Source organism: Littorina saxatilis, linkage group LG5 (genome assembly GCF_037325665.1).
Source record: "Littorina saxatilis isolate snail1 linkage group LG5, US_GU_Lsax_2.0, whole genome shotgun sequence".
NCBI classification, from domain to species: domain Eukaryota; kingdom Metazoa; phylum Mollusca; class Gastropoda; order Littorinimorpha; family Littorinidae; genus Littorina; species Littorina saxatilis.
Window position 1 is genome coordinate 4,918,624 of NC_090249.1, and position 15,000 is coordinate 4,933,623.

A 15,000-nucleotide genomic window follows, 5' to 3' on the forward strand; every position below is an offset into this window, starting at 1 on the left:
TTAATTGGCAACGATGCAATAGCGGAAGTAGGAGATCACAAAGTTTTGGGAGTAAATATCGATAATAATTTATCTTGGACCCATCATGTTAGATCGTTGTGTAAAACCATGTCGAGGAAAATATATTTGTTGAACAGAATAAAACACTTTCTTGATCCACACTTAAGATTATTATTTTATAGTGCATACATACAAACCATCACGGATTATTGTTCGACCATCTGGGACTCAGCCAGTGGAAATATTTTAAAACCACTGTATAGTCTACACAGACGAGCAGTAAAATCAGTTCTATTAAAACAATCCAGTCTTGTTTTCGACGATTATAAAAAACTTAAGATTTTGCCCATAAAAGAAAGATTTAAATCAAATAAAGGCGTGCTCCTTCACAAAATCCTTTCCGGCCATGCACCACATGCTTTCATTACAAAATTTAAAGCCAAACCAAGCCGAAAATTCAACGTCCCCATTCCGCGGATAGATCTCTTTAAATCAAGTTTAGCTTATTCTGGCAGCGTTTTGTGGAATTCTCTCCCGGAATCAGTTCGAGTCCCAACAAGTCTCAATACTTTCAAAAAACACCTCTCATTACATTTAATGTCAAATTACGAAAAGTCACAGTGATGGAAGACTTCGTTCTGATTATTTTCATATTGATCTTATCTGTCCATAAAGCATCAGTGTCATAACGCAAGAATGTTTGTATAGCCTACAACGTGTATATAGTCCTGTGAATAGGTTTTTTTCTGCCTTTAACTGTCATGCTTATCTTTTGTAATTGTTTTACGTGTGTGTATATATATATATATGTATAGGTTACAACACGAGTGGTTTTTTATATGGCTTGTATTTCAGTCAAGACCCAGCGGATGAATATCATCGGGAGACACGAGCCTCTGGCGAGTGGCTCTCGATTGATATTCCCGCTGGGTCTTGACTGAAATACAAGCCATATAAAAAACCACGAGTGTTGTAATCTGTATATCCCATTCTACCATCAAACACAAAGTGTAGACTACTAGCGGCACTGTTGCGATCTGTGCAGGGTAAAACTGTTGCCAGCGAGACTTAGCCCTTTTGCAACCTTAAACTAAGTGACCGTCGCTGAAAAAATAAAACGAATGAGTGCATCGATAAGTACGCGGTAACACTACTAACTTTCAGACCATTTAAAAGCTTTAAGTAAAGGTTCGTAAGTTGCAAGAAAGTAATGAAGTCGAATAGAAATTAATTTAGTTGAAGCGCACAATTCTTTTGTTTTGCGTTTCAGGTCGGCAGAACGGGCGAAACGGGTTTGGGACCCATTTGGCTTACTCGATTCAGAATTGATTCCACGTTGTTTTTCTCGAACGTGTGTAATTAGGCTTATTGACAGAGAAGCAAATTTTAGGGAACAAATATGTAGGTTTAGATTTAACCATTTGCTCCCTATTTGAAATGTATCTACGTGATAAACTGTTTTGCGAGTGTGTTTGCATGGATGAACTTAAACTGGTATGGCCCGTGTGAGGAAAACGCGACCGACACGTCTGTCACCGCCGATTGATTGCATTTTGAAGGAATATGACTGGATTACGGAAAAATATGTGGACTTACTGCAGAGCCAGGCAAAAGAGTAGACTTGCTCGCAAAACACGTGAAACAGCCGATGTTTGATAGCTGAAGGCGCACACCAAAACACACTACCGACAGAAGTTCTCAAAAGTCGTCTGCTAACGATGCAAGGGGAGGGTACTCGTGTTTTTGTTTTGGTTCGCTAGCATCTGGTTATCTTGTAAGTTGAATGTTCGTTTTTTTCGACCTGCATTGCTTTCATAATGAAAGAAACTTTTGCTTATTGCATCTCATACATCAGATCAGTTCTGAGATTCATTCAGTTTTGCGTGCAACTGATATGGTTTTCTGAGCCGTGCAATACGATTTTAGAACTTCATACAAATGTGTCACATTGTTCGGCGCGAGGTCAAAGGTCGGGAGGAAAGTAGTCCTTTGCCCAAATCGGAATCTGCACTATCATATATTTTTTGGAGTCCATGATGTATTTATTGAGCTATAAAAATACAACATATATACCCATACTGAAGTAACAGAGACAAAGAAGGGAGGTCATGGGATATATATATATATATATGTGTATTTAAAATTAGAATAGTCCCTCTCTGGGCGAGGGCTGGTTGAAAAGAAGCTCGTTTATATTGCTTATGCCACAACCCTCGTAAAATAAAATTTGATTTGATTTGATTTGATTTGATTTGATCTCTCTCTCTCTTTCGCCATCTCTCTCTGTCTCTCTCTCTCTCTCTCTGTCTCTCTCTCTCTCTCACACACTCTCTCCGTGTATCTCTCTCTCTCCGAGTCTCTCTCTCTCTCTCTCTCTCTCTCTCTCTCTCTCTCTCTCTCTCTCTCTCTCTCATGTACGATTATGTATGTACCTCATTGAATGTTTTAATGATATGACAAAAAGATTACTTATGCAACAGAAAACAATACTTATTTGCCAACATTTTACCATTTTTACGTTGAAAATGTGAAGAAACCGGTTATAACAGATTCTTTCCTCTTGTCTTCGCTATAAGCGATCTAATCGGTTATAACGAAAATCGATTATAACGAATAAAAAACGTTTTCCCCCTGAGATTCGTTATAAACGGTTTCGACTGTATACAAGTTTTGGTGATACAAGTTTTCATCATGCTCCCTATGGAAGTCTCTCCCTGCTACTGTTTTTGTGTGTCTGTTTGTTTTTCACTATCTGCCCCCCCCCCTCCCCACCCCCCACCCCCTTTATTACCAACCTGACACTTGACGAGAGAGGAGTGATTGGGATAGCGAGATCCAAAGCACCACACAACGGAAGTGACGTGAACGACCCCTTCCCAGGAAACCGTACGACTTCTGTTCGCTTCTTGAGTAGTTCGGACAACAGGCACTGGTTGATCTGTTGATGATAAAACATAATCATGATATAATTAAAACTCACAAACATACACACGCACGCACGCACGCGCACACGCACACACACACACACACACACACACACACACACACACACACACACACACACACACACACACGGACACAGTTTAATAGGTGAGTTTCTGAAACGTTTAATCTAAAATAAAAATAAAACACACACACAACAACAACAAAAAACGAAAAAACACGATATTTTTAAAATCTAGAACCTCGACACATGTATTGACCTGTAAAGTGGACGCCCACGGCACACTTATGGTACAGACATACACACAAGCAGACAAGCAAGCAAGCCAGATAAGACACACACACAGACACACAGACACATATCCAAACGATGTGGCAGAGAGAATTACACAACAGATATTATAACGATTTCAGACCTCTTTGTTGTGGTGGGGGGATGGTGACAGTGGCAGGGGGGGACGGCCCGACACGGGTGGAGACAGTCACGGTCACTACGCAGCCAGCGGAACAGCCCGGAACAACAGTAGGGGTGGTCACACGCTGTTGGCTTCCTGGCACCTCGCTGACGTTGACTGAATGGGTCTTTGTCCCAAGCGAGTGAGCCTTCACACTCACTGAGTAAGCAGTGATGGGACCACCCTTGTCTTCATGGGACAATTTCTGAACAGAAATTTGAAACGTCAGTGATGGGACTACCCTTGTCTTCATGGGACAATTTCTGAACAGAAAATTGAAACGTCAGTGATGGGACTACCCTTGTCTTCATGGGACAATTTCTGAACAGAAAATTGAAACGTCAGTGATGGGACTACCCTTGTCTTCATAGGACAATTTCTGAACAGAAAATTGAAACGTCAGGATATTCTGATCAGTTGTTGTCATTTACTGACTTTTCGTCTGGAACGAATGGAAATTTGCGAGGACGAGAAACAAATTTCCACGTTCATTTTAGAATGGCAGTTGCTTGTTCGTTATGCTTCCTGCTCTTCCATGCGTCAAGAGACTGATTCCGCGTAACTCCCCCTTACTGGTGTGTGCTATGTTAAGAGCATTTACGTCCCTTTGTATCTTTCATCTCATAAAAAAGCTTTGTCACAACAAATAATATGGAAAGAAGTCAGCTCACCCTCCAGTACACTGCCACACCGCCAGTAGGCATTGTGCTGAACGACCACCCCACAATCTCTGGCGCTTTCAGTGGTCCTGAAATTGAAGGCCGCAATAATCAAATATATCTTTTCTCTACTAATTTGACACGACCTCATTTGCATGATATCACCACGTGTGAATTGAACGATTGTTTTCTTATGGCTATAGTCTCTCTCGCGTATGTAAGTTACAATAAAATCTCTTTTCTCTATGTCTGTTTTTTTTTTAAACTGCTTCGCTTTCGTCCTTCTCGAGTGAACCATTTTGTAAACACACACACACACACACACACACACACACACATCTACACACGCACACACCACATCCACACACACACACACACACACACACACACACTCGCACACAAACATTGACAAACATATAGATAGTCACACAGACACACACACTCACACACACATGAACACACGAACACAAACCCACACACACACACACATACACACAGAGGCACGGACACACGCAAGCACACAAACACTGACATACCCGCCACCACACAGAGACAGACAAGATCTATATAGACCGACATACAGACAGACAGGCAGACAGGCACACAGACGACAGAGAGGCAGACAGACAGATCTCAAAAGAGTTCTTACTGCTTTGGGGAGTCTTAACCTCGTGACTGCGAGCAGGACCCGAAAAGTGATGACTAAGGGGGACAACCGTCGCGTTGTACCGTGTGTTCGGAGAAAGGCCCGTAAACGTGTATTCATGCTTGTGGCTTTGCGCCCCATTGACTTTCTGCACAAGAGAAAAACACGAAACAGATAGTTTCATTGTTTATGTGTTCAAATTTTGATTACAAACCCCGCCGCATGTGTTGATGACAGAATGCGTTAATGGTGCTTCCATTTTTTTTGATTTTTTTTTAATTATTTATTTTTGACACTGCCCCTTAAGTCTGAATCGCAGATCGACATAGGTGTCAATCTTCTTCTTCATCTTCTGCGTTCGTGGGCTGAAACTCCCACGTACACTCGTGTTTTTGCACGAGTGGATTTTTACGTGTATGACCGCGAGTGTACGCGGGGGTTTACCCCGCCATTTAGGCAGCCATACGCCGCTTTCGGAGGAAGCATGCTGGGTTCTTTTGTGTCTCCATAACCCACCAAACTTTTTTGTTTGTTTGTTTGTTTGCTTAACGCCCAGCCGACCACGAAGGGCCATATCAGGGCGGTGCTGCTTTGACATATAACGTGCGCCACACACAAGACAAAAGTCGCAGCACAGGCTTCATGTCTCACCCAGTCACATTATTCTGACACCGGACCAACCAGTCCCAGCACTAACCCCATAATGCCAGACGCCACCCACCGAACTCTGACATGGATTACGGGATCTTTTCCGTGCTTGCGTGTACACAAAAAGGGGGATAAGCCACTAGCAGGTCTGCACATAAGTTGACCTGGGAGATCGGACAAATTTCCACCTTGACCCACCAGGCGCGGCCGGGATTCGAACCCACGAGCTTCCGCTTTGGAGGCCGGTGTTTTACCACCAAGCCATTGTGCCCTCATAGGTCTTTTCTTTCTTTATTTGGTGTTTAACGTCGTTTTCAACCACGAAGGTTATATCGCGACGGGCCCTCATAGGTACGTGTCAGTTACCCGAAAATGTATCTAACCATAGGTATATGTGGCCATTTCTGCGAAAAGGGACCTTGTTGAGCTAAGCCTCTGATTGGAGAAACGCGGGGTCAAAGTTAGAGCAAAATGTAAACAAACTTTGCTGTGCTGACTGATGCCCACTTCAAGTTGAATTTCTAAAATGTTCAATGAATTATCAGCGATAGTACAATGAACAGCAATTTAAAGTAATGGAAAATAGTCTTGGGATCAACATTACAAACTTCTACAAATGTTTATGTTCATTCCTCCTCAGGAAAAACACATCGAACCGATGACTAGTTGACTGCGATGATGCCGAAAATGCCGACAGAGTGTTTTGTTGTGCTTCGAGAAAAAAATTTTCGTCGCTAGTTTTGGTCAAGTTAAAACAACTTACCTATTTTTTTTTTTAATGTTTGACAGTAAGCTTAATATAAACTTTCATCTGGAAGCACATTCAGCAAAGTGATGTAGCCAAATCATCACACAGCTACATTTCACTAGACGGATCTATACGCATAGTTCAGGTAGATCTGACTTTCACGCGACCGTAGCACTGTACGAAAAAGCAGACGACAAATGCAGACTTTGCCCGATGAAGAACAGTTACTCCCCGTTTACATCTTTAGTTGCTTCCCTTGCTAAAGTTACTGATATTTAGATCAGTGGTTACTGACTGGGGCATTCTGTTCTTTGCAGCTGTGAATTCTGATAGTGGAAGGGCAAGTCAGTCTTCTCAGTTGAACACGGAATGTTCTGCTGACAGAAGTCACTTTGGGATAAGACAACGATTTTGTTGACGAGGTCAATGCTGTTAATTCAGAATAATTTTGTTGCACTTCGCCCGGACATTATTTTGTCCATGTTTATGTTCAATGAAAATGGACATTAAAGTATTCTTATATCTATTTTTTTTCTTCTAAAAACACATTTGAATTCATGAAAACAACGGATTTGGTGTGCTATAGACGGTAAGACTGTAAGAGTACCCGTCGGCACTGAATAAAATAGGACGATACACGGAATCGGGGCTCTCACGCAGAAAAGTTTTCTGCTAGTTCATACCCTTGTTCACATATATTCGTTTCGCAGAGTACATGTAATGAGCTACTTCAAGTAAATCGTCTCAAATGCGTCTGGATTTACAGGGCAGCAAATGTCTGTTGGAAACTTCTAACAGTCAAATTCGCTTAAACAAAAACGTTGTCAAAATTGCGTATTTAAAAGTGTAATGAATAATTACATTGCAAATGCGTCTGGAATACAGGGCAGCAAATGTCTTTTGGGACTTCTGACAGTCAAATTCTCTCTAAAAAAACAAAAGGTCATGAAAATTGCGTTTTTGAAAGCGAAATGGTTAATTACCTCGCTCCGGCTTGTGCTGTCGTGCAGAGATGTAAGGACGACGTTGTAGACGAGTCCCATGTCCTGACACAAAAGGGTGGTCAGCTTGTCGTTGCGTTCCCACGTGACTACTAGACTGCGAGAGTAGCTGCTGTTGGTTTTCACGGTTAGGTTCTGAACTGGTCCAGATGTCGCTGCAAAGATGATACGTGTTAACGGAGAACAAGAATAACGTCAGGGACAATGACAACGATGGTATTGATAATGATGATGATGATAAAGACGACGACGACGATGATGATGACAAAGATGATAGTAAAGAAGAAGAAGAAGAAGAAGAAGAAAAAGAAGAAGAAGAAGAAAAAGAGGAAGAGGAAGAGGAAGAGGAAGAAGAAGGGGGAGGAGGATAAGAAGAAGAAGGGGGAGGAGGATAAGAAGAAGAAGAAGAAGAAGGGGGAGGAGGATAAGAAGAAGAAGAAGAAGGGGGAGGAGGATAAGAAGAAGAAGGGGGAGGAGGATAAGAAGAAGAAGGGGGAGGAGGATAAGAAGAAGAAGAAGAAGAAGGGGGAGGAGGATAAGAAGAAGAAGAAGAAGAAGGGGGAGGAGGATAAGAAGAAGAAGAAGAAGAAGGGGGAGGAGGATAAGAAGAAGAAGAAGAAGGGGGAGGAGGATAAGAAGAAGAAGAAGAAGAAGAAGGGGGAGGAGGATAAGAAGAAGAAGAAGAAGAAGGGGGAGGAGGATAAGAAGAAGAAGAAGAAGGGGGAGGAGGATAAGAAGAAGAAGAAGGGGGAGGAGGATAAGAAGAAGAAGAAGGGGGAGGAGGATAAGAAGAAGAAGAAGAAGGGGGAGGAGGATAAGAAGAAGAAGAAGAAGGGGGAGGAGGATAAGAAGAAGAAGGGGGAGGAGGATAAGAAGAAGAAGGGGGAGGAGGATAAGAAGAAGAAGAAGAAGGGGGAGGAGGATAAGAAGAAGAAGAAGGGGGAGGAGGATAAGAAGAAGAAGGGGGAGGAGGATAAGAAGAAGAAGAAGGGGGAGGAGGATAAGAAGAAGAAGAAGGGGGAGGAGGATAAGAAGAAGAAGGGGGAGGAGGATAAGAAGAAGAAGAAGGGGGAGGAGGATAAGAAGAAGAAGGGGGAGGAGGAGAAGAAGAAGAAGAAGGGGGAGGAGGATAAGAAGAAGAAGAAGAAGGGGGAGGAGGATAAGAAGAAGAAGAAGGGGGAGGAGGATAAGAAGAAGAAGAAGGGGGAGGAGAGGATAAGAAGAAGAAGAAGGGGGAGGAGGATAAGAAGAAGAAGGGGGAGGAGGATAAGAAGAAGAAGAAGAAGGGGGAGGAGGATAAGAAGAAGAAGGGGGAGGAGGATAAGAAGAAGAAGAAGAAGGGGGAGGAGGAGAAGAAGAAGAAGAAGGGGGAGGAGGATAAGAAGAAGAAGAAGAAGGGGGAGGAGGATAAGAAGAAGAAGAAGAAGGGGGAGGAGGATAAGAAGAAGAAGAAGGGGGAGGAGGATAAGAAGAAGAAGAAGGGGGAGGAGGATAAGAAGAAGAAGGGGGAGGAGGATAAGAAGAAGAAGAAGGGGGAGGAGGATAAGAAGAAGAAGGGGGAGGAGGATAAGAAGAAGAAGGGGGAGGAGGATAAGAAGAAGAAGGGGGAGGAGGATAAGAAGAAGAAGAAGGGGGAGGAGGATAAGAAGAAGAAGAAGAAGGGGGAGGAGGATAAGAAGAAGAAGAAGAAGGGGGAGGAGGATAAGAAGAAGAAGAAGGGGGAGGAGAAGAAGAAGAAGAAGGGGGAGGAGAGGATAAGAAGAAGAAGAAGAAGGGGGAGGAGGATAAGAAGAAGAAGAAGGGGGAGGAGGATAAGAAGAAGAAGGGGGAGGAGGATAAGAAGAAGAAGGGGGAGGAGGATAAGAAGAAGAAGAAGGGGGAGGAGGATAAGAAGAAGAAGAAGAAGGGGGAGGAGGATAAGAAGAAGAAGAAGGGGGAGGAGGATAAGAAGAAGAAGAAGGGGGAGGAGGATAAGAAGAAGAAGGGGGAGGAGGATAAGAAGAAGAAGAAGGGGGAGGAGGATAAGAAGAAGAAGGGGGAGGAGGATAAGAAGAAGAAGAAGGGGGAGGAGGAGAAGAAGAAGAAGAAGGGGGAGGAGGATAAGAAGAAGAAGGGGGAGGAGGATAAGAAGAAGAAGAAGGGGGAGGAGGATAAGAAGAAGAAGAAGGGGGAGGAGGATAAGAAGAAGAAGAAGGGGGAGGAGGATAAGAAGAAGAAGAAGAAGGGGGAGGAGGATAAGAAGAAGAAGAAGGGGGAGGAGGATAAGAAGAAGAAGAAGGGGGAGGAGGATAAGAAGAAGAAGAAGAAGGGGGAGGAGGATAAGAAGAAGAAGAAGGGGGAGGAGGATAAGAAGAAGAAGGGGGAGGAGGAGAAGAAGAAGAAGAAGAAGGGGGAGGGGGATAAGAAGAAGAAGAAGGGGGAGGAGGATAAGAAGAAGAAGAAGGGGGAGGAGGATAAGAAGAAGAAGAAGAAGGGGGAGGAGGATAAGAAGAAGAAGAAGAAGGGGGAGGAGGATAAGAAGAAGAAGAAGAAGGGGGAGGAGGATAAGAAGAAGAAGAAGGGGGAGGAGGATAAGAAGAAGAAGGGGGAGGAGAAGAAGAAGAAGAAGGGGGAGGAGGATAAGAAGAAGAAGAAGAAGGGGGAGGAGGATAAGAAGAAGAAGAAGAAGGGGGAGGAGGATAAGAAGAAGAAGAAGGGGGAGGAGGATAAGAAGAAGAAGAAGAAGGGGGAGGAGGATAAGAAGAAGAAGGGGGAGGAGGATAAGAAGAAGAAGAAGGGGGAGGAGGATAAGAAGAAGAAGAAGGGGGAGGAGGATAAGAAGAAGAAGGGGGAGGAGGATCAGAAGAAGAAGGGGGAGGAGGACAAGAAGAAGAAGAAGGGGGAGGAGGATAAGAAGAAGAAGGGGGAGGAGGATAAGAAGAAGAAGGGGGAGGAGGATAAGAAGAAGAAGAAGAAGGGGGAGGAGGATAAGAAGAAGATGAAGGGGGAGGAGGATAAGAAGAAGAAGGGGGAGGAGGATAAGAAGAAGAAGAAGGGGGAGGAGGATAAGAAGAAGAAGGGGGAGGAGGATAAGAAGAAGAAGAAGAAGGGGGAGGAGGAGAAGAAGAAGAAGGGGGAGGAGGATAAGAAGAAGGGGGAGGAGGATAAGAAGAAGAAGGGGGAGGAGGATAAGAAGAAGAAGAAGAAGGGGGAGGAGGATAAGAAGAAGAAGAAGAAGGGGGAGGAGGATAAGAAGAAGAAGAAGAAGGGGGAGGAGGATAAGAAGAAGAAGAAGAAGGGGGAGGAGGATAAGAAGAAGAAGAAGAAGGGGGAGGAGGATAAGAAGAAGAAGAAGGGGGAGGAGGATAAGAAGAAGAAGAAGGGGGAGGAGGATAAGAAGAAGAAGAAGGGGGAGGAGGATAAGAAGAAGAAGAAGGGGGAGGAGGATAAGAAGAAGAAGAAGGGGGAGGAGGATAAGAAGAAGAAGAAGGGGGAGGAGGATAAGAAGAAGAAGAAGGGGGAGGAGGATAAGAAGAAGAAGAAGGGGGAGGAGGATAAGAAGAAGAAGAAGGGGGAGGAGGATAAGAAGAAGAAGAAAAAGAAGGGGGAGGAGGACAAGAAGAAGAAGAAGGGGGAGGAGGATAAGAAGAAGAAGGGGGAGGAGGATAAGAAGAAGAAGGGAGAGGAGGAAAAGAAGAAGAAGAAGAAGGGGGAGGAGGATAAGAAGAAGAAGAAGGGGGAGGAGGATAAGAAGAAGAAGGGGGAGGAGGATAAGAAGAAGAAGGGGGAGGAGGATAAGAAGAAGAAGGGGGAGGAGGATAAGAAGAAGAAGAAGGGGGAGGAGGATAAGAAGAAGAAGAAGAAGGGGGAGGAGGATAAGAAGAAGAAGGGGGAGGAGGATAAGAAGAAGAAGAAGGGGGAGGAGGATAAGAAGAAGAAGGGGGAGGAGGATAAGAAGAAGAAGAAGGGGGAGGAGGATAAGAAGAAGAAGAAGGGGGAGGAGGATAAGAAGAAGAAGGGGGAGGAGGATAAGAAGAAGAAGAAGGGGGAGGAGGATAAGAAGAAGAAGAAGGGGGAGGAGGATAAGAAGAAGAAGGGGGAGGAGGATAAGAAGAAGAAGGGGGAGGAGGATAAGAAGAAGAAGAAGAAGGGGGAGGAGGATAAGAAGAAGAAGGGGGAGGAGGATAAGAAGAAGAAGAAGAAGGGGGAGGAGGATAAGAAGAAGAAGAAGGGGGAGGAGGATAAGAAGAAGAAGAAGGGGGAGGAGGATAAGAAGAAGAAGAAGAAGAAGGGGGAGGAGGATAAGAAGAAAGAAGGGGGAGGAGGATAAGAAGAAGAAGAAGGGGGAGGAGGATAAGAAGAAGAAGAAGGGGGAGGAGGATAAGAAGAAGAAGAAGAAGGGGGAGGAGGATAAGAAGAAGAAGAAGGGGGAGGAGGATAAGAAGAAGAAGGGGGAGGAGGATAAGAAGAAGAAGGGGGAGGAGGATAAGAAGAAGAAGAAGGGGGAGGAGGATAAGAAGAAGAAGGGGGAGGAGGATAAGAAGAAGAAGGGGGAGGAGGATAAGAAGAAGAAGGGGGAGGAGGATAAGAAGAAGAAGGGGGAGGAGGATAAGAAGAAGAAGGGGGAGGAGGATAAGAAGAAGAAGAAGAAGGGGGAGGAGGATAAGAAGAAGAAGGGGGAGGAGGATAAGAAGAAGAAGAAGGGGGTGGAGGATAAGAAGAAGAAGAAGGGGGAGGAGGATAAGAAGAAGAAGAAGGGGGAGGAGGATAAGAAGAAGAAGAAGAAGGGGGAGGAGGATAAGAAGAAGAAGAAGGGGGAGGAGGATAAGAAGAAGAAGAAAAAGAAGGGGGAGGAGGACAAGAAGAAGAAGAAGGGGGAGGAGGATAAGAAGAAGAAGGGGGAGGAGGATAAGAAGAAGAAGGGGGAGGAGGATAAGAAGAAGAAGAAGAAGAAGGGGGAGGAGGATAAGAAGAAGAAGAAGGGGGAGGAGGATAAGAAGAAGAAGAAGGGGGAGGAGGATAAGAAGAAGAAGAAGAAGGGGGAGGAGGATAAGAAGAAGAAGAAGAAGGGGGAGGAGGATAAGAAGAAGAAGAAGGGGGAGGAGGATAAGAAGAAGAAGAAGGGGGAGGAGGATAAGAAGAAGAAGAAGAAGGGGGAGGAGGATAAGAAGAAGAAGAAGGGGGAGGAGGATAAGAAGAAGAAGAAGAAGAAGGGGGAGGAGGATAAGAAGAAGAAGGGGGAGGAGGATAAGAAGAAGAAGAAGAAGGGGGAGGAGGATAAGAAGAAGAAGAAAAGAAGAAGAAGAAGGGGGAGGAGGATAAGAAGAAGAAGAAGAAGAAGAAGGGGGAGGAGGATAAGAAGAAGAAGAAGAAGAAGGGGGAGGAGGATAAGAAGAAGAAGAAGAAGGGGGAGGAGGATAAGAAGAAGAAGAAGAAGAAGAAGGGGGAGGAGGATAAGAAGAAGAAGAAGAAGGGGGAGGAGGAGAAGAAGAAGAAGAAGGGGGAGGAGGATAAGAAGAAGAAGAAGAAGAAGAAGGGGGAGGAGGATAAGAAGAAGAAGAAGAAGGGGGAGGAGGATAAGAAGAAAAAGAAGGGGGAGGAGGATAAGAAGAAGAAGAAGAAGAAGGGGGAGGAGGATAAGAAGAAGAAGAAGGGGGAGGAGGATAAGAAGAAGAAGAAGAAGAAGAAGGGGGAGGAGGATAAGAAGAAGAAGAAGAAGGGGGAGGAGGATAAGAAGAAGAAGAAGAAGAAGGGGGAGGAGGATAAGAAGAAGAAGAAGGGGGAGGAGGATAAGAAGAAGAAGAAGAAGGGGGAGGAGGATAAGAAGAAGAAGAAGGGGGAGGAGGATAAGAAGAAGAAGAAGGGGGAGGAGGATAAGAAGAAGAAGAAGGGGGAGGAGGATAAGAAGAAGAAGAAGGGGGAGGAGGATAAGAAGAAGAAGAAGGGGGAGGAGGATAAGAAGAAGAAGAAGGGGGAGGAGGATAAGAAGAAGAAGAAGAAGGGGGAGGAGGATAAGAAAAAGAAGAAGGGGGAGGAGGATAAGAAGAAGAAGAAGGGGGAGGAGGATAAGAAGAAGAAGACAAGTCGCGTAAGGCGAAAATACAATATTTAGTCAAGTAGCTGTCGAACTCACAGAATGAAACTGAACGCAGCAAGACCGTATACTCGTAGCATCGTCACTCCACCGCCCGTGGCAAAGGCAGTGCCCGTGGAATTGACAAGAAGAGCGGGGTATTCGTTGCGCTAAGAAGGATAGCACGCTTTTCTGTACCTCTCTTCGTTTTAACTTTCTGTTACGAAGCGGTTTACTCGTATCTGTGGTAATGTGTATTGTTGTAAATAGAATAGACTATAGCGATGGTCAGACATTGGAAAGGGCTATAGGCTGCATACCGTCGCGTTGACCGCAGTTGAACCTTTGTGTAACTGACAAGGTTTTTCACGTGCAAGTAATGCAGGCGACAGCTCACTGGCAATGTCATAGCAAGAACGACTTTGTAAAATCAGTCGCCGTCAAGGAGCCAAGCTCGACTCATGTTTTTCGTAACACGTTAGCAGACGGGCTCCTGTTTTAGGTATCTGACTGAAGAAGGATGAAGACTGACGAACTTTCCCTATCAGTCTACGTGATATCTTCCATTTTCATATTCATGCCAGGCCGGCGACTGTACTAAATGTTGGCTTTACACTCTTTTGAGGTATGTTTGAAACCGGTTATATTTTCATGTCATGTTGTCGTATGTGAAGAGTGACTGTTTCTGTGTTTAACGTTATTGTGTAGGCCTAAGCTATTGTGCTACACTGCTTAAACATGTGAGGGTTTTACGTAACGTTTTCTTGGCTTTAGAAAACAGGAATTAACGTGTAAATAATTATATTGGCTCATGCAGCTTAATATGTTGGACGAGTGAGTATTTTTATTGTGCGAGTGAAAGAAACTAAAGACAAGTTGACTTATGGACTATAAACTTTACAGTGTTCCAACTGGGGGGTTTTCATCGCCGGAGGCTGAACTGAACCAGTCAACTGCGGCTTGTGGACATGACCATGGCATGGAGAGCTGGCAGGGTTCTACAGTTAGCCGCCGAGACGAACTGGAAGGATCAAGGACTACGTCAAGCAATGGTTGCGGTGTCGTGAGGACTGGTGCACCCTTGTCAGTCGTCTGAAGGACTTACAGCCATACCAACATCTTGAAAGCCGAAAGATGGCAGTAGGGTAACGTACAGTAGAATACCTATTCGTCTTACCTGTTAAGCTGCTTTGTTTGAGCCAAAAGGTGTCTGCGTCTTGGACTGTAGAGTTTCTTGCGGTGTTGTCGGCCTAGGGTACTGGTCGAAGCCGGAAATGATTTTGTGATGTAAAAAGCTTTGTAAACTAATAATAATTAGTCTTGGCAGTGTCAAGATCCATTTAACACCAGGTTTTTGCGTGTGTGAGTGCGTGTGCGCTTGTGCCTTGTAAGCTACGGTAGCGGACAACTATTCAGATTACATTCAAGTCTGTAAACAAATACTAAATTTATAGAGTTGTGTAGAGGCATTTATGATTGTCTAAAAACCGGGCTATACCACTCCATAACACTTTCTGAGCGTGTTTTTAATCCAAACATATCATATCTATATATTTTTGGAATCAGGAACCGACAAGGAATACGATGAAAGTGTTTTTAAATTGATTTCGAAAAAAAAAATTTGATAATAATTTTTATATATTTAATTTTCAGAGCTTGTTTTTAATCCAAATATAACATATTGATATGTTTTTGGAATCAGCAAATGATGGAGAATAAGATAAACGTAAATTTGGATCGTTTTATAAATTTTTAATTTTTTTTACAATTTTCAGATTTTTAATGACCAAAGTCATTAATTAATTTTTAAGCCACCAAGCTGAAATGCAATACCGAACCCCGGGCTTC

General features: G+C 44.0%; 1 protein-coding gene and 1 long non-coding RNA gene across 4 annotated transcripts in view; one reads left to right on the forward strand and one right to left on the reverse strand.

The window, feature by feature from the left end:
- Nucleotides 1-15,000, reverse strand: part of LOC138966108 (uncharacterized) — a 48,517-nt gene that overhangs the window by 18,404 nt on the left and 15,113 nt on the right. For all 3 annotated transcript variants that reach the window (XM_070338188.1, XM_070338189.1, XM_070338187.1), the window contains exons 6-10: nt 7,083-7,255; nt 4,707-4,851; nt 4,070-4,146; nt 3,360-3,603; nt 2,796-2,938 (exon numbers count right to left, since the gene is read on the reverse strand). In XM_070338188.1, coding sequence (XP_070194289.1) covers nt 2,796-2,938; nt 3,360-3,603; nt 4,070-4,146; nt 4,707-4,851; nt 7,083-7,255 — 782 coding nt within the window. The remainder of the gene's footprint in view (nt 1-2,795; nt 2,939-3,359; nt 3,604-4,069; nt 4,147-4,706; nt 4,852-7,082; nt 7,256-15,000) is intronic.
- On the forward strand, nt 13,155-14,496 carry LOC138966105 (uncharacterized). The gene is made up of 2 exons (XR_011455610.1): nt 13,155-13,777; nt 14,056-14,496. It is a non-coding gene; the product is annotated as an uncharacterized lncRNA (long non-coding RNA).